General features: G+C 35.5%; 1 protein-coding gene across 1 annotated transcript in view; it reads right to left on the bottom strand.

Moving 5' to 3' along the window:
- The window catches only part of LOC118834457 (aminopeptidase O (putative)), a 542,097-nt gene that overhangs the window by 487,939 nt on the left and 36,211 nt on the right, over positions 1–17,947 (bottom strand). The window contains exon 2 of the mRNA XM_036741906.1: positions 7,038–7,955. Within this exon, the coding sequence (XP_036597801.1) occupies positions 7,038–7,834 (797 nt within the window). The 5' untranslated portion in view covers positions 7,835–7,955. The remainder of the gene's footprint in view (positions 1–7,037; positions 7,956–17,947) is intronic.

Here is a 17,947-nt window from a genome sequence, read left to right on the forward strand (position 1 = left end):
CAGCCACAATGCTAAAATGCTAATGGAATGTAGTAGGGTGTGTGGGCACCAGCCTGCAATTCTTTAATGCTTATAACTTCATTATTTCCAGACCAAATAATTCCTTCCAACACATAAAGGAAAAATTCTCCTCATGATGGCTCATCTCACATACCCCAAGGAGACTTATTCACACATGAAACTCCTTAGGGAGTTCATACGAGTTCTGTGTGTGGTGGGAAAATAAAAAGGGGCTGGGGGGCAGGGAGGAAAAGGGGTATGGAAAAGAGAGATGAAAAAGAGAGCTTAGGGGCAGGCCCATGGCTTGCTGCCATCAAAATGGCTCTGTAGCATTAAAAACCATTTTAAATTAGGAAGCACTTGTCAGAACAAAAATTACATCAGATACTCGTGAAATATTTATATTATTCAGGGAGTAAGGGTGGGAGGGAGGCTGACTAGTCCTGGTGAGGTGTCAGCTAACACAGAACAACCTGTTATTCTACTTCAGTGGAGAGTTCTGGAGAAAGGAAAACACAAAGATTGAAAACGTTTTTCCCTTAGTTGATTTTTTTTTTTAAAAGAGAGAAGGAAGAGATGCATTTTACCATTTATTTTGTTCCGTTTTAGTTTCTGAAGAAAAGTGTGAGGTTTTATCTCTTTCCTCAAAATCAGTTATTTTCAAAGATACGATTTTTTTCATATTCATTCAAAAGTTTTTTTATTCTTTCATACAGTTTTTATTCTTTTAGAAGGAGTTTCCCCAGGCATTAACAAGGAATGTATTTGAGCACCATTATAGGATCATTAGTTTGAAGGTGGTTTTATCTTGTTAGGATATATTTGAACTTGTTATTTTAGGTCAGGGATGGGTAGTTTCTATAGTTTAATGGGTCAAGTTTTTTTAAAAAATAAGTTCCACAGAGATACAACTAATAAAACAAAGTATTTTCCTTCACTTCCCTTTGCTCCTCTTCTCATGAAGAATTTCCTCTTTCTCTCCTCTAGAGTTCTTTATGTCATATGCATACTAATGGATCATGTGAGCTGTCCATCAATATTGTTGCACCACCAACCCATCTTTATTTTCTGGTCATAGAAAATGACTTGATGACATCTTTTTACCATTTCTTCTACACAGTTCATTTTTAGTATGTTACCTCCTGCTCATGGTAACAATGAGTCTCTGGATTACCTACTTGGTGACAACCAACTTTTGATTTTTTGGAGACTATGGTATATGCTATGGCTCTTTGCCAGAAACCACAAGAAGAATGCCGGTGTTAAAAGAGAAGGCTTTTGTTTCAATGGAAAGCTCAGGGTCCTTAAAAGAACTGTGTCATTTCCCAAAAACAATCCCAAAGACCTGCTTTCTAAATCCTGTTAAATTCTGAGTACAGATCACTGCCTGTCCAAGAAGTGAGGAATGAGCTCTATAAAACAGGTTGCCTATCCAACAGCAAATCACAATCAGAAAATTGTCATCCTTTATTCATTTGCTTTTTGTGGCAGCAAACAGAAGTGCTTATGATTTTTGCAGATTTATTTCCTATCCTGCAGTTTACTGAAAATATTACCTTATATTTGGGTCATTTTTCTAGGGTTCTCTAAGTAAAACACCGTATTATCCACAAGTAGGGATAATTTGGCCTCCTCTTTATCTGTGCTTACTACCCAAACTTCCTGTTCTTGACTAGTATAGTTAACATTTTTTAGGATGTCTAATGATACTGGAGACAATGGGCATATATCCTTCTTTCCCACTGATCTTTATGAGGACAGCTTCCAGTGTTTTGCCATCACAAATAATGCTAGGTCTTGGTTTTAGATGTTGATTATATTAAAGAAAGGTCCTTTGATTATTAAGCTTTTAAATTTTTTTTTAACAAATGAGTGGTCCATTTTTTCTAAGCTTTTTTCTGCATCTGACATTATTTTTGTGGAAGTTGTTATTAAAATGATTAATTATGCCAATAATTCTTCTAGTTTCAAATGATCATTGCAGCCCTAGTATAAATTCAACTTGGTCATAATGAATAATTTGTATATATTGTTATATATCTATATATGGATGTTATATATGTTTGTTATTGCTTTTGCATTGCTAATTTGTTATACTGAACTCTAGTTCTCTTTTGATACTTTTACTCTTCCTTATTTGGCTATAGTTTGATAGGGTATTTTTCTATCTCTATTTCTATTTCAGCATAGGTATTCATTGCTCTTTAAATATTTTTTTAAAAAATCACTTGTAAATCCATTAAACCCGGGGTTTTTTCCCTTGGTCAATTCATTTGTGAATTTCTCAGATTCTTTCTCTAAGACTGGATGGTTTTAGATCTCTGTTTCTTTGTTAGTTTGGGTATTTTATATTTTAATAAACATTTATCACATTCTTCTGGATTCTTAGTTTGGCTGGTATAGAATTGTGTATAGTGGTTTCTAAAGATTAAATTTATTTCCTCCCTGCTTGTTGTTAATTCATCATTCATTTTTGCTTGGGTAATTTGATTTTCCTCTCTGTTTCTTTTCTTTTTAAATTAAATCTTATTGTATTTAATTATCAACCATTTATTTTTTCTCCCTCTCATGGGGGCAGAGGGGGAACAAAACTTTTGTAACAAATAAGCATTTTCAAGAAAAATAAATTTCCATACTGACCATGTCCAAAATTATTTCCTTTATTCTGACCTCTGTCAAGAGGTGGCTGGTATTCTTTATCACTAGTTCCATGGAATTGTGGTTGATCACTAAGCTGATTAGAGTTCTTAAGTCCTTCAGAACTGTTGTTTTCCAAAAATGCCAATGTTATAGTACAAATATTTCTCTTGTTTATGCTCATTTCATTCTGAATCACTTCATGAGTCTTCCCAGGTTTTTCAGAAACTATCTCTTTCTTCATTTCATATAGCACAGTAGTATTCCATTACATTCATTTACTATAACTAGGGAATGGCTCTTACTTTTATAAATTTGACTCAGTTTTCTAAATATTTAAGAAATGAGCCATTTATCAGAGAAACCTGCTATAATTTTTTACCCAGTTTCCTACTTTTCTTTTAATCCTGGGTGCACTGGTTTTGTTTGTGCAAAAATTTTTTAATTTCATATAATCAAAGTTATCCATTTTACTTCCCATGATCTTCTATCTCTTGTTTGGTCATAAATTCTTCCCTTATCCATGGATCCGACAGGTAAAATTTTCCATGCTCCACTAATTTGCTTATGATAGCAACCTTTATGTCTCTAAATCATGTCCACTTTGACCTTATCTTGGTATCTGCCAAATAGCTTTCCAGGTTTCCTAGCAATTTTTGCCTTAGCTTGCATCTTTGGGTTTATTAAACACTATGGTCATTTACTACTGTGTATTGTGTACCTAATCTATTTCACTGATCTACCACTCTACCAGATTGTTTTCATGATTACTGCTAAGCCACTTTTCTTAATTTTTTTTCATTGATTCCCTGGATATTTTTTACCTTTTATTTTTCCAGATGAATTTTGTTATTATTTTCTCTAACACTGTAAAATATTTTGGGTAGTCTGACTGGCATGGCACTGAATAAGCGAATTAATTTAGGGAGAACTGTCATTTTTATTATATTGGTTTAGCCTACCCATAATCAATTAATATTTCTCCACTTGTTTGGATCTCTCTTTATTTATGTGAAAAATCTTTTGTAATTGTGTACATATAGTTCCTAGGTTCATCTTGTCAGGTAGACTTTCAAGTATTTTATATTATCTGCAATTACTATAAGTGGGATTTCTCTTTCTAGCTCTTGCTGTTGGACTTTGTTGTTAACATATAAAAATGCTGATAATTTATATGGGTTTATTTCATATCCTACAACTTTGCTAAAATTTATAACTGTTTCAACTAGTTCTTTTATTGGATTCTCTAGGATTTCTGTAAGTATACCATAATATCATCTGCAAAGAGGGACGGTTTTGTTTCCATTTTGCGTATTCCAATTCCTTTGATTTCTTTTTCTTGTCTTCTTACAAAGCTAAAGCTAACATTTCTAGTACAATATTGAATAAGAGTGATAACAACTGGCATCCCTGTTTCACCCCTGATCTTACTGGGAAGGCTTGTAGCTTGCCCACAGTTTTAGATTAGATACTACTTATCATTTTAAGGAAAGCTCCATTTATTCCTGTGCTTTCTAGTGTTTTTAGGAATAAGTATTACATCAAAAGCTTTTTCTGCATCTATTGAGATAATCATATGATTTTTCTTGGTTTTGTTACTGATATGGGGAATTATTCTGATAGTTTTCCTAATACCGAACCAGCCCTGCATTTCTGACATAAATCTTACCTGGTCATTGTGTACAATATTTGTAATATATTGCTAGTGTTTTATTCAAAATTTTTGCATAAATATTTTCATTGGGAAATTGGTCTAAAGTTTTTTCTTTTTCTGTTTTTGCTATCCTGGGTTTAGAAATCACAAAAGGAATTTTATAGCACAGCTCCTTTGCCTATTTTCTCAGATAGTTTATGTAATATTGGAATTAATTGTTCTTTAAATGTTTGGTAGAATTCACCTGCAAATCCATTTGGTCCTAAGGATTTTTTTCTTAGGGAGCTCATTTATACTTTATTTAATTTCTTAAGATAGAATTATTTAAGTATTCTATTTCTTCTTCTGTTGATCCGGGCAATTTATATTTTTGTAAATATTCATCCATTTCACTTAGATTATTAGATTTATTGATATACAATTGAGCAAAATAGCTCCAAATGATTGCTTTAATTTTATCTTCATTGGCAGTGCATTCCCCCTTATCATTTTTTGATACTGGTAATCTGATTTTCATCTTTCTTTTTAAAATCAAATTAACCAATGGTTTATCTACTTTATTGGGATTTTTACCATAAAACTACCTCCTAGCTTTATTAGTTCAATGGGTTTTTTATTTCAATTTTATTAATCTTCCCTTCGATTTTATAAGATTTCCAATTTGGTGCTCATTAGGGAATTTTAAATTTGTTCTTTTTCTGGTTTTCTAAACTGCATCCCCAATTCATTGATGTGCTCTTTTTTTTAAATTGATGTATGGTTTAGAGATATAAATTTTCCCCTAAGTACTGTTTTGGCAGTACCCCACAAATTTTGGTATGTTGTCTCATTATTGTCATTCTCTTCAATGAAATTAACGATAGCTTCTAGTATTTGTTCTTTGATCATTCATTGTTTAGAATTAATTATTAAGTTTCCAATTAATTTTTAATCTATGTTTCCAAGGCCCTTTATTGAATGTAATGTCTATTGTATTATGGTATTAAAAGGATGCATTTAATATTTCTGCTTTTCTCCATTTGGTTGTGAGGTTTTTTATGCCCTAATACATGGTCAATTTTTGTGAAGGTTCAACATACAGCTGAGAATCCTTTCTATTCTCATTCAATTTTCTCCAGAGGTCTATCATATCTAACATTTCTAAATTTCTCTCTTTAACTCATTAATTACTTTCTTATTTATTTTATGGTTAGATTTTAACTAGTTCTGAGAGGGGAAAGGAACATTTTAAGGACTTTAGCAAAAGAACTTCCAGAAGCTGAGTGACTACTTCGCCACATCAGCTCTCTAAGTATGAGTCTCCTGTACTATGTACTAGTGGGAGAATTTATCAGTCTTTTGGGGTATATGTTTACCACCCACTGTTTATCTTAGTAAATAATCCCTTTCTTTTACCCACCTTACTAAATATTTTTCTAAAAGTAAATTAAGTCTGGCTGGTTAATATATCAATTGATGATCATGGGATGAGGGGAGGCACACCAATGGAGGTTAGTTAATTATAGCATCACAAAGGCATCCCCCACACACTCATTAGGACTCCCCCTACAACTGTGATGGGAGAAGTAGCAATTACCCTCTGGGGAACTAGCCTGCCAGTGCAGTAGGGGTTGGGAGAGTGGTCCCAGAAAATTACAAATATATTCCAATAAAGCTCATAACACTTATGAATTTTAAATGTACTTGAAATGCATTTCTATGCAAAAAAAGAATGATACAGGAATCAAAAGTCAAAAGAAGTATATTCAATTTACACTCAAGACATGAACTTCAAATCAATTCAACATTTATCAGCAGCTGCACACACACACGCACTATGTAAAAGGTCCTGTGAATCTAGCAGAGAAAATCAGGAAAGGTCAGAAAGGGAAAAAAGATGGATACAGCAAGGAACAAAGGAAGCTGACAGAAGAGAGTTTTAATTAGGAGTAGCACCTCAAAACTGTCAGTTGTTGCCAAAAGATAATGAAGAACAAGGAATTAGATGGCCTTATTTTTATTGCCTGTATGTATAGCCAATATGCTGCTAAATTTTTCTGAAATAATAGCAATCTGTAAATATATTTTTAATAATTCTGAAAATTAAAAACTTAAAATTGGAAATGGAGGAAGTATCTAATCTTAGTAAGGTTCCCTAAACCAAAGGCTACCAAATAAGGGAAGCCAAATTCTAAATATCATTGCCAAAAAACTGCTTTACTTTAAAAAAAAAGATTTTAAAAATGTCCTTTTAATATGCTAAATGCTAATAATATGTAAAGTCCAAGGAACTATTATTAATAAGAAATTCACAAATAACAAGAGACTCTTCCAGAAGAAGTTTGCCTGGAATCATGAATACCGATCTTCACTGCCATCTATTCTTCAAAGTGGGAACAGCACAGAACTTTGAGAGAGTGTCACCTCAGGAGCACATATCATCCACCTCTGCAAAAAAAACACCAAATTCCAAATGGAGTGGTAGGTTCTAGATTTGATCATTAGGCTAACAAACCAATGTCCCTATTCATAAATGGATATGGTTAACATACCTGATCTTTTCATCTAGGCTTAAGGAATGTAATAGTATCAAGAGTTTAACCTCCATGGGAGTTGACCTGTTTCTCTGTGGTATTAAGAAACATGAATGGCAATGCTACAGAATGAATAAAATGAACACCTTGGTATAGCCCTCTGACTCAGAAGAACATTATTGTGAATGCTTGCAGCTCACTATAGGCGATTGTGCAACTCTCAATTAACCTACCTGCCACTCTGGTCTGTGGTCCATGTAACTGATCTCCCCTCAGGCTTTGTTTTGTACCATATTCTTATGATGTGAGGAAAGTCAGTGGCTGTCTTAACCCCCATTTTCCTGATTTGTAAGCTCCAGGTACTAGAGGTGAACAAGAGTTCTCCACAGCCAGGAGCTTGGCTGCAGCAAGCATAATGATATAACTGCTCCCTCCAATGATCTGCAGGTAGAGTCACAAGTTCATGTACAATCTGATTTCTGAGCTCCTTAGAAACATTAGTGAACTTGGTAAACCTTGTAAATCTTTCAATACCTGGCACAGCAGCAGCGTCTACCTCCTCCACCTTTAATACAGATAAATCACAGCAGTCCAGTATAAGCAAAAAATCCTCACTTCCATGATTCCCTGGGTCACAATAGTTCTTTGAACTAGAAATCCCGTAAGTTTGTTCTTTGCCGCTATGGTTACCGCTTCTATCAGAAGTGTCTTTTTCACTTTTATTACAGTCGGCAAAACCTTTAGATCTCATTTCAGATGAGAAAGCACCTAGATTTGTCACAGGAACGTGGCAAGGTTCAGATATCTCAACTTTGCCAGATTCACGTGACTCTGACTGGCCAGAGTTCCCATCAGCGCCAGTTAGTTTCCTGCATCTGCTTCCAGGCTCAAGGAAGAGGATAATGGCACCTTCAATGACATGGCTCTCAAAATCCACATCCAAATCCAATTCATAGTGCTTTACAAGTATGTGGTTAGTGTTGGCCATAAGTGGCAGGTCATCTCTGGAAGGGTCTGGCACCGTCTCCATTGTCTTAAATTTGGTAGGCAGCAGCTCTGATGATTCCAGCTTTCACACCTCTAATCTTCCATCCAAATCCTTGTTTGTTAATAAGTCCTTGATGCAGGAACAGTAGCTCCACACGTCAATCCTTTCTCCAAGAAGAAAAATACAATTAGAGGAAATTGTAAGCACAAGGTACTATTAAAATTTCCACTCTTAACAACTGACTACTGTCCATAAACAGTTCCTCTCCGTAAGAAGAGTATTTAACCAGGAGGCGAACAAATTTATCTCACTGATATAAAAGAAAGTGGCCTTATGACCATCTAAAAAGTATTTCCATTCACTAACTGAATGAAATGGTCCTCAATAAGGCCAAAAGATGTGCTTTCAGCTATAGCAATTCTTATTTTAGAAAAGATCTGTTATGTAAAAGAACACTTACCATGTTATTTCACACTATGTTTTTTTAAATATTAAGTGCATCATTTCTAATTTTGTGTATCAAATAAAGTAAATATTCTTCTCTTGTGATACTAAGTAACGAATCAGAATGAAGACTCAGTGGCTTCATATGTTTTATTCTTGAGAATAATAATTTAATACATACAATATATCTCTAAGGATTAATGTACTTTTCACATTAGGGCTGAGCTTATATCAACAATTCTAGTACATTATAAGAAAATGAGCCAATTTACTAGGAGTACATTGTAAGTATTCCTTTGAGACTGTTCATAGAGATTTTTCAAATTTATAGTTAAATGCTCAAGGATATCATTACATCTTAATAGCTGAAAACCCATTAACATTTTAGATAATAGCTTTCTTATGGCAAACAAAAGGTCTTCTCTTTTGAAAAGAAAATATGCAAATACCTATAAAAGGAAAAAAAGAAATTAAAATGCAGCAACAGCTGTTACAATAAAATGTATAAGTTCACCATAAAAGTTTTGATTCAAAGTAAATTTTATATTTTTATAACAATCTAGCTATAAAAATTATCTGATAGTACTTCATTGTTTGTATGTCAATTTTCTTTCAGGATATGTTGTTTTTTCTTCCTTTATTAAAAAGAATAATAAATCATAGGGAAAATGTGTACAATATTAAAGGAAGTAACATGAGTGAAAAAAACCATAATGGTCAGAATATAGACCATCCCTAGAATGCTAGTTATAGTTCTGCAATAAGAGCTCTTAGAAAAGAAACAGAGAACATAGGCACAAACTAAAAAATAACACTAACTACTGGTCATAATCAGATCTTATGTTAGCCAAATTTAGGGAAAAAATATGCCTTATATCTGAAATAGTTAAATGCTATAGAACCGATAATGTTAGTATAATCTTTTTTATTTTTTAAAATTAGCATGCATTTATTATCCAAAAAAATTGTTTTTTAAAGAAAAAATGTTCCCATTTGCTTCTGTTTAAAGTGATATGCCTACATTAGAAGAAAATGGGCTTCCAGAAAGTTTCCTACTTGCCAATTTGTACACTACTGCTAAAAAAAAAATTAGCTGACGACAAAGACATAAGAAAGTAGCTATCTGATTATCTTTTATTAGCTTTAAGACAACTCATAAGGCTGTCTGTTTTAGGAAATTTTTGCGCATAACAGGAAGGATTTTATTGCCCAATATAGGGTGTCCCAAAAGTCTTAGTGCAGTTTTAAGTTTTAACAGCTTAAAATTTCACTAAGACTTTTGAGACATCCTGTATAAAACTACATGGTATAATTCTAAATGCCAGACACTATAAAGTCAGTTAATTTGAGGAAGAGAGTGATCCTGATGACGGAAAGTGGTACACAGGCAACCCTACACCAGGAAACAAAACATTTAAAATTTTTTACCAGAACTATCAAAAAAAAAAAAAAGAGTATATACTGTTGCTTTTAAAAACTGCTCCTTTTGCACTCCCTTTAATTGGTCAAGCTTCCTGAAGCATGTATTTATTATAATGACACTATGTGTCTAACATGTTGCATGTAACAATGCATTTTGCAATTACATACAAAAAGAAGCATAAAAATGGTGTGTGCCCTTAAGGAACTTGTAGTCTGTTTGGGGAGAGGAGACTAAACACCTATTAACATTCTATCAGGGAGACAGACAACACATACACATATTGGTATGTGAAACATATACACAAAATAAACAGGAGGTAATAGAAGAAGGGAAGTGGGAGAGGAGGCACTAGCAGCTACAGAGATCAGGAATGGCCTTGTGTAGGAGGCAATGTTTGAGCTAGGCTTTGAAGGCTATCAGTGCATTTCTGAGTATTATAGTCACATAGCCCTCAATTCCATTCTTTCTATGACCTTGCTCCCTTATTTTCAAACATAGTCCCTTTTACCCTCTCTGCCAAGGAAATCTACATACTGAGGATAAAGCCTGAAAGTCATGACACAAATCTTTGGCTTGTTATGATCCACAGAGTAAAAAGGGACTCTAACTTTAAATGTACACCATGGGAGGTGAGTGAGCGGTGATCTTTGGTGCACAATTCAAAGAGCAAGCAAGAGACTGGAGACTGATACAGGAAGACTGAAAGGATGTAAGGGCCTCCTAAAAGTTTGTGTTGAACAGCCACCAGACTTCCATACTACATAGCTGCTTCCTCCTCCCACATGGGTTCACACAATTCCTTTGAAGCATTTGGACTTATCTTGGTTTGAGAGGGAAATATTAAAATCTCCTATTGTTACTATACTAATAATGTCATTTTTCAACTAAACTAGATTTTAATAATTTAGCCACTTTGAAATTTAGTGCATTTATATTTAATTTTTTAAAATTTACTACAATGTCTTTAGGCATCATGTAATTTTGTGGTTGTTCTCTTGACATTATCAACGTTTACTGTTGCCTTATTTTGCTTTTGTTGCCTGAAGCATAACATTGTTTCATCCCTTCACATTCATTCCATAATATATTCTATTAAAATATATTTTAAAATGTATTTCTTATATGCAGCAAATGATTGAGTTTAGTTTTGTTACTACATTTTTCCATTCTCATTTTTATGGGGGATTGAATCTATTCAGTTAGGATTGTAACTATTAAGTTTTTGTCTCCTTCCATTAAATATATTTTCCCCCATCTTAAATCAGACCTCACTCTTCAGCTATTTTACTTATATTAATCGAATCTTGGTCTTCTCCATCCAAATTCTCCCTCCAGCTACTCCAGGTTGTCTTAAATTTTTTTTTTTATTCTCTCTTTTGCTCCCTTCTTTTCCCTCTCTCCCTCCTTCTCCTTTTTACTTTCCTCCTGCCTTCTTTTCTCTCTCCCTCCTACCTTTTTCTTCTCCCTTTCCCTCTTTCCACTCCCTCCTTCTCTTCCCTTTCTCTCCCTCTGTTCTTCTTCCTCCCTGAAATGTCAAAGTACAGTATATAATCACCTGTCCCTTCTCTCCCCCTCCCCCTACCTCAATCATCCTTTTATTTCTGTTGTATTATTTTGTAACATGCCTTTTCAAGAAGTATTATTTTCACTCTATTCTCTTTCTGGTTTTCTCTTCTAAGATATGCACTGATCTATTCCCGGGAATGACTCTTTTCCACAGAAACATTGGGGTACAAGGAAAAGTGTTCTGTAACCTAAATCCAGGGAGCCCATTCAATTCTTTGCCTTTTCCTTCTTCTCAGTTCCCTTATCTTCTTTAACCCAGCAATTTACCTTTGAACCAATGGCAACATGTTCAGTCAGCCCTCTTCAAGCCGTACTTCATCAGGGACTCAACCATATTTTCCACGGTGGAAATTAAAGCCAAGATGTACACGGTATTGAACACACCTCCTCTCCAGCAGGATTCACTGCAAAACCTGCTGCAATGGTATTACTTCATGATACTACCAGATCATCACCTTTCTTCTAGGAGTATCCAATACTTACTTTTCCTTTGTGATCTTCCCTGTTCTATCTTTTCTATCCTATCACCCAAAAGATAACGGAAAGAAAGGAAAGTCCCTCATCCCACTTTCCTTTTGGGGCCTGGCTAGTCTTTTCCTAGGTTCTCCTATCCTACTCTCTCCTCTTCCTATCCAAAAAGAGTTCTGTATTAACCCATTACAAATAATATTGATTTATTAATGAGGGAATAAGTTTGTCCCTGAAACAAATTTTTGCAGAATCTGAAGTAGATTGAACCAAACTATTTCCTCTCTTTTTATTTTATGTTTGGTTTTGTTACATTTTTCTCATGGTTCATTTCATTGGTTGTAATTCTTCTTTACAACTTCATTATTGGGAAAATAAGTTTAACATGAAGGCATACGTAGAACCTATGTCAGATTATGTGTCGTTTTGGGGAGGAATGGGGAGAAGAGGGAGAGGGAAAAATTTTGGAACTCAAAAACTTGTGGAACTGAGTGTTGTAAACTAAAAAAAAAAATTAATAAAAAATGAAAAAAAAGAAAATGTGGTTAATAGGAATGTATGTATAGAGTACATACCAGATTGCATGCCATATTGGGGAGGGAGGGGGAGAAAATTTAAAACTTATGGAAATGAATGTTGAAAATTAAAAATAAATTAAATATTAAACTTTAAAAAAAAAAAGAAAGAAAATCAAACAATAGAAAGAATCCAGTTCCTTACTCTACTTTCATGGTCCTGTCCAGCACTAGCTACATAAAAACAAACATTTCATTTCTTATTCTTTTATTGCTGTATGAAAGTATTTCATATTCTTCTGATTGGTCCATTTGCACTGTTTATGATACTCTGCTAAACTCTTGACTTGCTGGAAAGAATGATTCAAATTCTTCTCTTTAATTGAACATCCAATTCTTTTATTCTTTTCTTAGAACTTTTGCAGAATACATTATGTTGGCGCCACAGGCAATTTTCTTTGCTTTTAGGAACAGCATATTTTAATTTTTGCTTAGGTTTCTTATAAACACAGAGCAATCCTGTGCTATTCTCATCTGTTCTCTTTGAAATGTAAAATGTTTTTTTTTTCCCTCCTGCAAAATGTTACTTGATATTGTAGTTTTGAAAGTTGGCTATGATGTTTCTTGGGGAGCTAAACTTTAGGTTTGTTTCTGTTAGTGTTTTTGTGGTGTCTCTGAAGCTGTACACTGCCATCTGCATCCAATGCTTGCTGACAATTTTTTTCTTAAAATTTCAAGTTCAGTATTCTTGTTTTGTAGCTTTATATGTTGAGGTATTCTTCCAAACTTGTTTTTAATTCTCCTACTGATTTTCCTTATTCCTCTGCATTTTTCCATTCTAATTCTATCACTTTCTTTTTTTAGAGAGTCTACTATTATAGAAAGTATCTGTCTTTTGTTCTAAATTCTCTGGTTTTGGTGAAACATGTTGGGTTTTTGGACACTGGCACATACCAGGCTGCTGAGAGCCTTCCCCTTTCACCACTCCTTGACAAAATCTCATTAAGCACTGGAAGGCAGAGAGATGATATGGCCCTAAGAGTCCCCCCCCCCGCCCCGCTGCCCCCCTCACTTTTCTAAATGTTGCTAGAGATCCTTTCCCCCTTTATCCCCTTTCAGCTGTACATTACTACCTCCAACTCCCAACCCCATGTTAGGGAGATTTCTAATTTCAGTTTTTATCACTGTCATTTTCACTTCTTTTATTGTTCTAATTAATTGTTAGGATGGTCCTTATGGCTGCTGCATTGTTGTTTCATGGGCCTTGTAATACCTCCTCCTTCTTTAAGGGGATTTTGATTCAACTCCCTTTGGATAAAAAGTACTTATCCATTAAAATGAGGCTGAGGATCAAGTGTGGCAATGCTATACCTGAAGGAAAGGAGAAAGGAAAGGAAGGATGAATGAAGAAAAAAGTAAGAAAGGGGAGGGAAGGAGGAAAGGAGGGAGGAAGGGAAGAATGCCTGAAGTTAAGAATTAGAAGCAACCTGAGCAGCCATCTCATCCCCTACAGCAAGGAATCCCCAGTATAACATACAAGTGGTCATCTAACCTCTGCTTAAATATGCCCCAGGACATTGCTAAGGGGGAGACTCTAAATAGCCTTTGCAATTGAGTTTCATCTCTTTCATCCACACATCTCTTTTTGCGAGTTTCCTGTTTCTTCCTCTGCACTATTATAGATGTAAACTGCACTGCCCTTTAGGGCCTCTTCTGCTGTGTCTATGTTGTCATCTAGGCTCCACACTCCACCACAGTAACTTACTTTCCTTCCTCTTGAGCTTTGTGGTTGCTTTGATTTATGGACTTCAACCTGCCCTAGAAGCTGGCTCTCTGGCCAACTGCCAGGGCAAAAGTCTGTGACTAATCACAACGGAGAAAGGGCTGCCTTGGGCCAGTATGGATATAGGATTGGGGCATCAGAAATACCAGGAAAAAAAGGGCCTCAATCTTTCCAAGGAGAAGATCCCTCTGGGACACAACCACAGGGTTAACTTCAGAAGTCTGTGCCTAAATCTACAACCTCCACTAGTGACAGGGATGCTCAAAGCTAACATGGTCCTGAGCTTGGGTACTGGGAGGTGAGGAGGGAAGGACCTGGAATACTAGCTTGTTAAACTACTCTTTAGTCGCCTTTTCTGTCAGAATGACCTTATAATGGGTTCTTCAACCTTTCTCTCTTCATTGCTGCTTTTACTGCATCTAAGAACTTTGTTGGGGTAAGGGAAGGTTGCAGTCTAGAATACTTCTCAGTCTATCTTCCCAGGACTGAACAGCACATATTTGCAGAAGATTCACTTAGATGCTATTTTGGTTTCCATGGCATGCTACATAAAACAGCAATCGTTTCTTATTTTGACAGTGCAGGAAAAAAGAAGAGTATTTAAGCCAGCCCCAGAGATCTTGATGAATTATTGTTAGGGCACTTCTACATAGTTTCCAACCTAAACTGTTCACAATATGGATGTCCATTACAGCTTATTACTTATTACGATCATGTCCCACTTGTCTTTGGAGTCATGGATGACCTGATTCTCCCTCACATAATAAGATGTATACACACACACATAATTCTCATTGATGTCAAATGCTTGTACGACCTTACATGCAGGGCAAAAGTGAGCTGACTGGTTACAAATGGCTGTATTTGGCTACTTATGAATGGACTCTCTCAGTAAGTGGTATCCATACTTCTGAATAGAAAGTCTGCCAGCAGTTTTCACAGTTATTTGCCTAAATTTTAAATACCTAATGGTTTTACTACAAACATTTTCTATTACTTCTTATTCTCCTTTTGCCCCACCCTTCCAACCTCCTCCCACAAACAACTAGCTAATATTCCAGTGAATAAGCCATTGCTGAGACCAAAATAAGTTTGCTTTTATGATTCATATTTCAAATGTCTTAGTGACAGTCGCGACAACACTGTTAAAGGTTTCAAAAAGATTCTGTGTTCAGTAATTTTTTTCATGTGAAAGTGGAGAAAGATCATGTAGGAGGTAATACTAAACAGATTCATGTTACATGAAAGAAACGACCTTGCAATTCATAGCCCCACCAATGGTTTATATCACAGGGGAGTGTGCATGTAATGTGGATATATAAATTTCATAAATGAGCAATATAAATTTTATCCCTTAAGAACATCAGAGAACATTTGCCAAACCACAGAGACTTGTTCTAAAACCAAGGTTCTGTCTTTTATACATTCTACACAGTGTCTAGCACAAAGTCAATGCCTGACAAACGTTAAATAAAATGTTACTGATTATAATAAAGGCACAGCTTACTTTCCTCCTTTCAGGCATCACTTTTCTACATTTAAAAAAAAATTATCGATGTCTGTTCTATGTTAGTTGACTGTTGTTCTCTGTTAAGTACCTAGAAGGGAAAGATTCTTTATGTATGCTTTGCATAGCACTCACCACATTATGAGCAGTTTATAAATATTTAATTCTAGAGATGATTTAGTAAGAGATGAAAGAACACCTGTACTTATAAGCTTTTTAGGAGACAATGGTTGCTTCTATTAACAACTAGTTTGCATGCTGTATCATCCTGGTTTTGTGTATAATTCAACAGGTGCATTAGAGACACATAAATTTTTTATGTGAATTTCCATTCTTTTTACATGTTCCTGTGTTTCAGCCTGTTAAGTTCTTTAAAATGTAAGACGACAGAGGTATAATATCCCTAACAAAAAGGCAGACTCTATAGTTACCTTGAACTGGACTGAGCTCTACGTACTGGGTAATACAGTAAAACGGTCCAACTATTAAGTAAGGCATGGAACAAGTATATCTTCTAGTTCATAAGGACTGTAAGTTCCAACTGCCTTTCTATAATCTCTACAGCATAGAAAACATTGAACTTATTCCTACTGGCAAGTAGGAAGTAGATAATTCTTGTATAAACGTACTGCCAGCGCATTCACTCCAATGTGCATAATCAGTGTCCCTTGAACATTCTTATTCTATCCTTGGACCTCACACAGCATTAGGTTTATGCCTCTCATTTAATTAATATGTAATGTTTTGTGTTGCCGGCATTGTATGCCATGTGCTAGGCATTGTGCTAATACGGATACAAAGATATCATCTCACCATCTAATATGTGACACACAATTAACTACTCCTTAAGAAGATGATATCTTAGCTAAGTTCTGAAGGAAGCCAGGGAACCCAGGAGGCAGAAGTGAAGATGACAACCATTCTGACAGACAGGCAGTGAAAAGACATGGAATTAAAAGACAGAGTAACGCGTTTGAAGAACAGCAAATAAATCAGTGTAGCTGGACTGAACACTGCCCTGGGAAGGCAGAGAGAGTTCATATCATGAAAGACTTTAAGTGCCAAACACAGGATTTTATATTTGATTCTGGAGGTAACAGGGAGCCACTGTAGTTTATGGAATAAATGGGTTACCTGAATTTTAGGAAAACCATTTTGGCAGCTGAATGAAAAAGAGATTGGAGTAGGGAGAAACTAGAGGTGGGGACCAATTAGAGCGCAATTGCAATAGTTCAAGCAAGAGATGATGAATGCCTACACCAGGGTGGTAACTGTGTGAGTGAAGCAAAGTACATGTACATTAGATGTTGTGAAGGTAGAATTATCATATCTGTCAATGGATTCTACATGTGGGGTGACTGAGAGTAAGATGTCCAGGTGATTGGGAAGAATGGTGGTAGCCTCAACAGTAACATGAAAGTTGGGCAGAAGGGAAGGTTTGGGGTTCAGCATGTATTATTTCGGACATGTTGAGTTTGAGATGCCTAGGGGACAAGCAGTTTGAGATACTCAACAAGTACTTGATAATGTGGAACTAGGCTTGCTATTGTTCTGTAGCTCCTTCCTTTCATAGGGAAATTCCTGGAGAAGACCATCTACAATCAGTGCCTCTATTTTCATTCTTCTCACTGTTATCAACTCTGCAGTCCAGCACCTGACCACAGCATTCAAATGAAACTGTTCTTTTTAAAGTTATGAAGGATCTTCTAATTGCCAAATCTCGTGGCCTTTTTTAATCCTCATTCTTCCTGACTTCTCTTCAGTCTTTGATACTGTCAATCACCCTCTTCTCCTTGATTTGATAGGTGTCTCCAAAAGCTCCGTCCAGTGACCTCTTCTCTTCTCACCCTAGGCTATTTCACTTAGTGATCTCATTAGCTCCCATGGATTCAATTATCATCTCTATGCTAACGTGTCTCAATTTTTTTTATCCAACTCTAATCTCTTTAATGACATCTAGTCTCATATCTCCAACTTTATACTGGATAACTTGAAATAGATGTCCCACAGACCTCTAAAACTTAACATGTACAAACCATAGCTCGTTATATTTCCCCACAAGCCCTCCCCTTTTCCTAAGATTGCTATTACTGATGAAGGAATCATCAAACTCAATTACTTCAGTCAGTCAATAAACACTTATTAAGTGCCTACTATGTGCCAAGAACTGTACTAAGTACTAGGGATACAAAGGCAACAGACAGTCCCTGCTCTCAAGGAGCTCACAATCTAATGGGAGAGACAGGTACACAAATATATACAAATAAGCTTTATGCAAAATAAATGAGAAATAAGTAACAGAAGGGAAGATCTAGAGTTAAAAGAGATTAGAAAAGTCTTCCTATAGAAGGTGGAATTTTTTCTGAGACTTGAAGGAAGTCAGGGAAGCCAGGAGGCAGGAATGAAGAAAGAGAGCATTCTAGGCATGAGAGGACAGCCAGAGAAAATG

The sequence above is a fragment of the Trichosurus vulpecula genome, chromosome 1 (genome assembly GCF_011100635.1).
Source record: "Trichosurus vulpecula isolate mTriVul1 chromosome 1, mTriVul1.pri, whole genome shotgun sequence".
NCBI lineage: Eukaryota > Metazoa > Chordata > Mammalia > Diprotodontia > Phalangeridae > Trichosurus > Trichosurus vulpecula.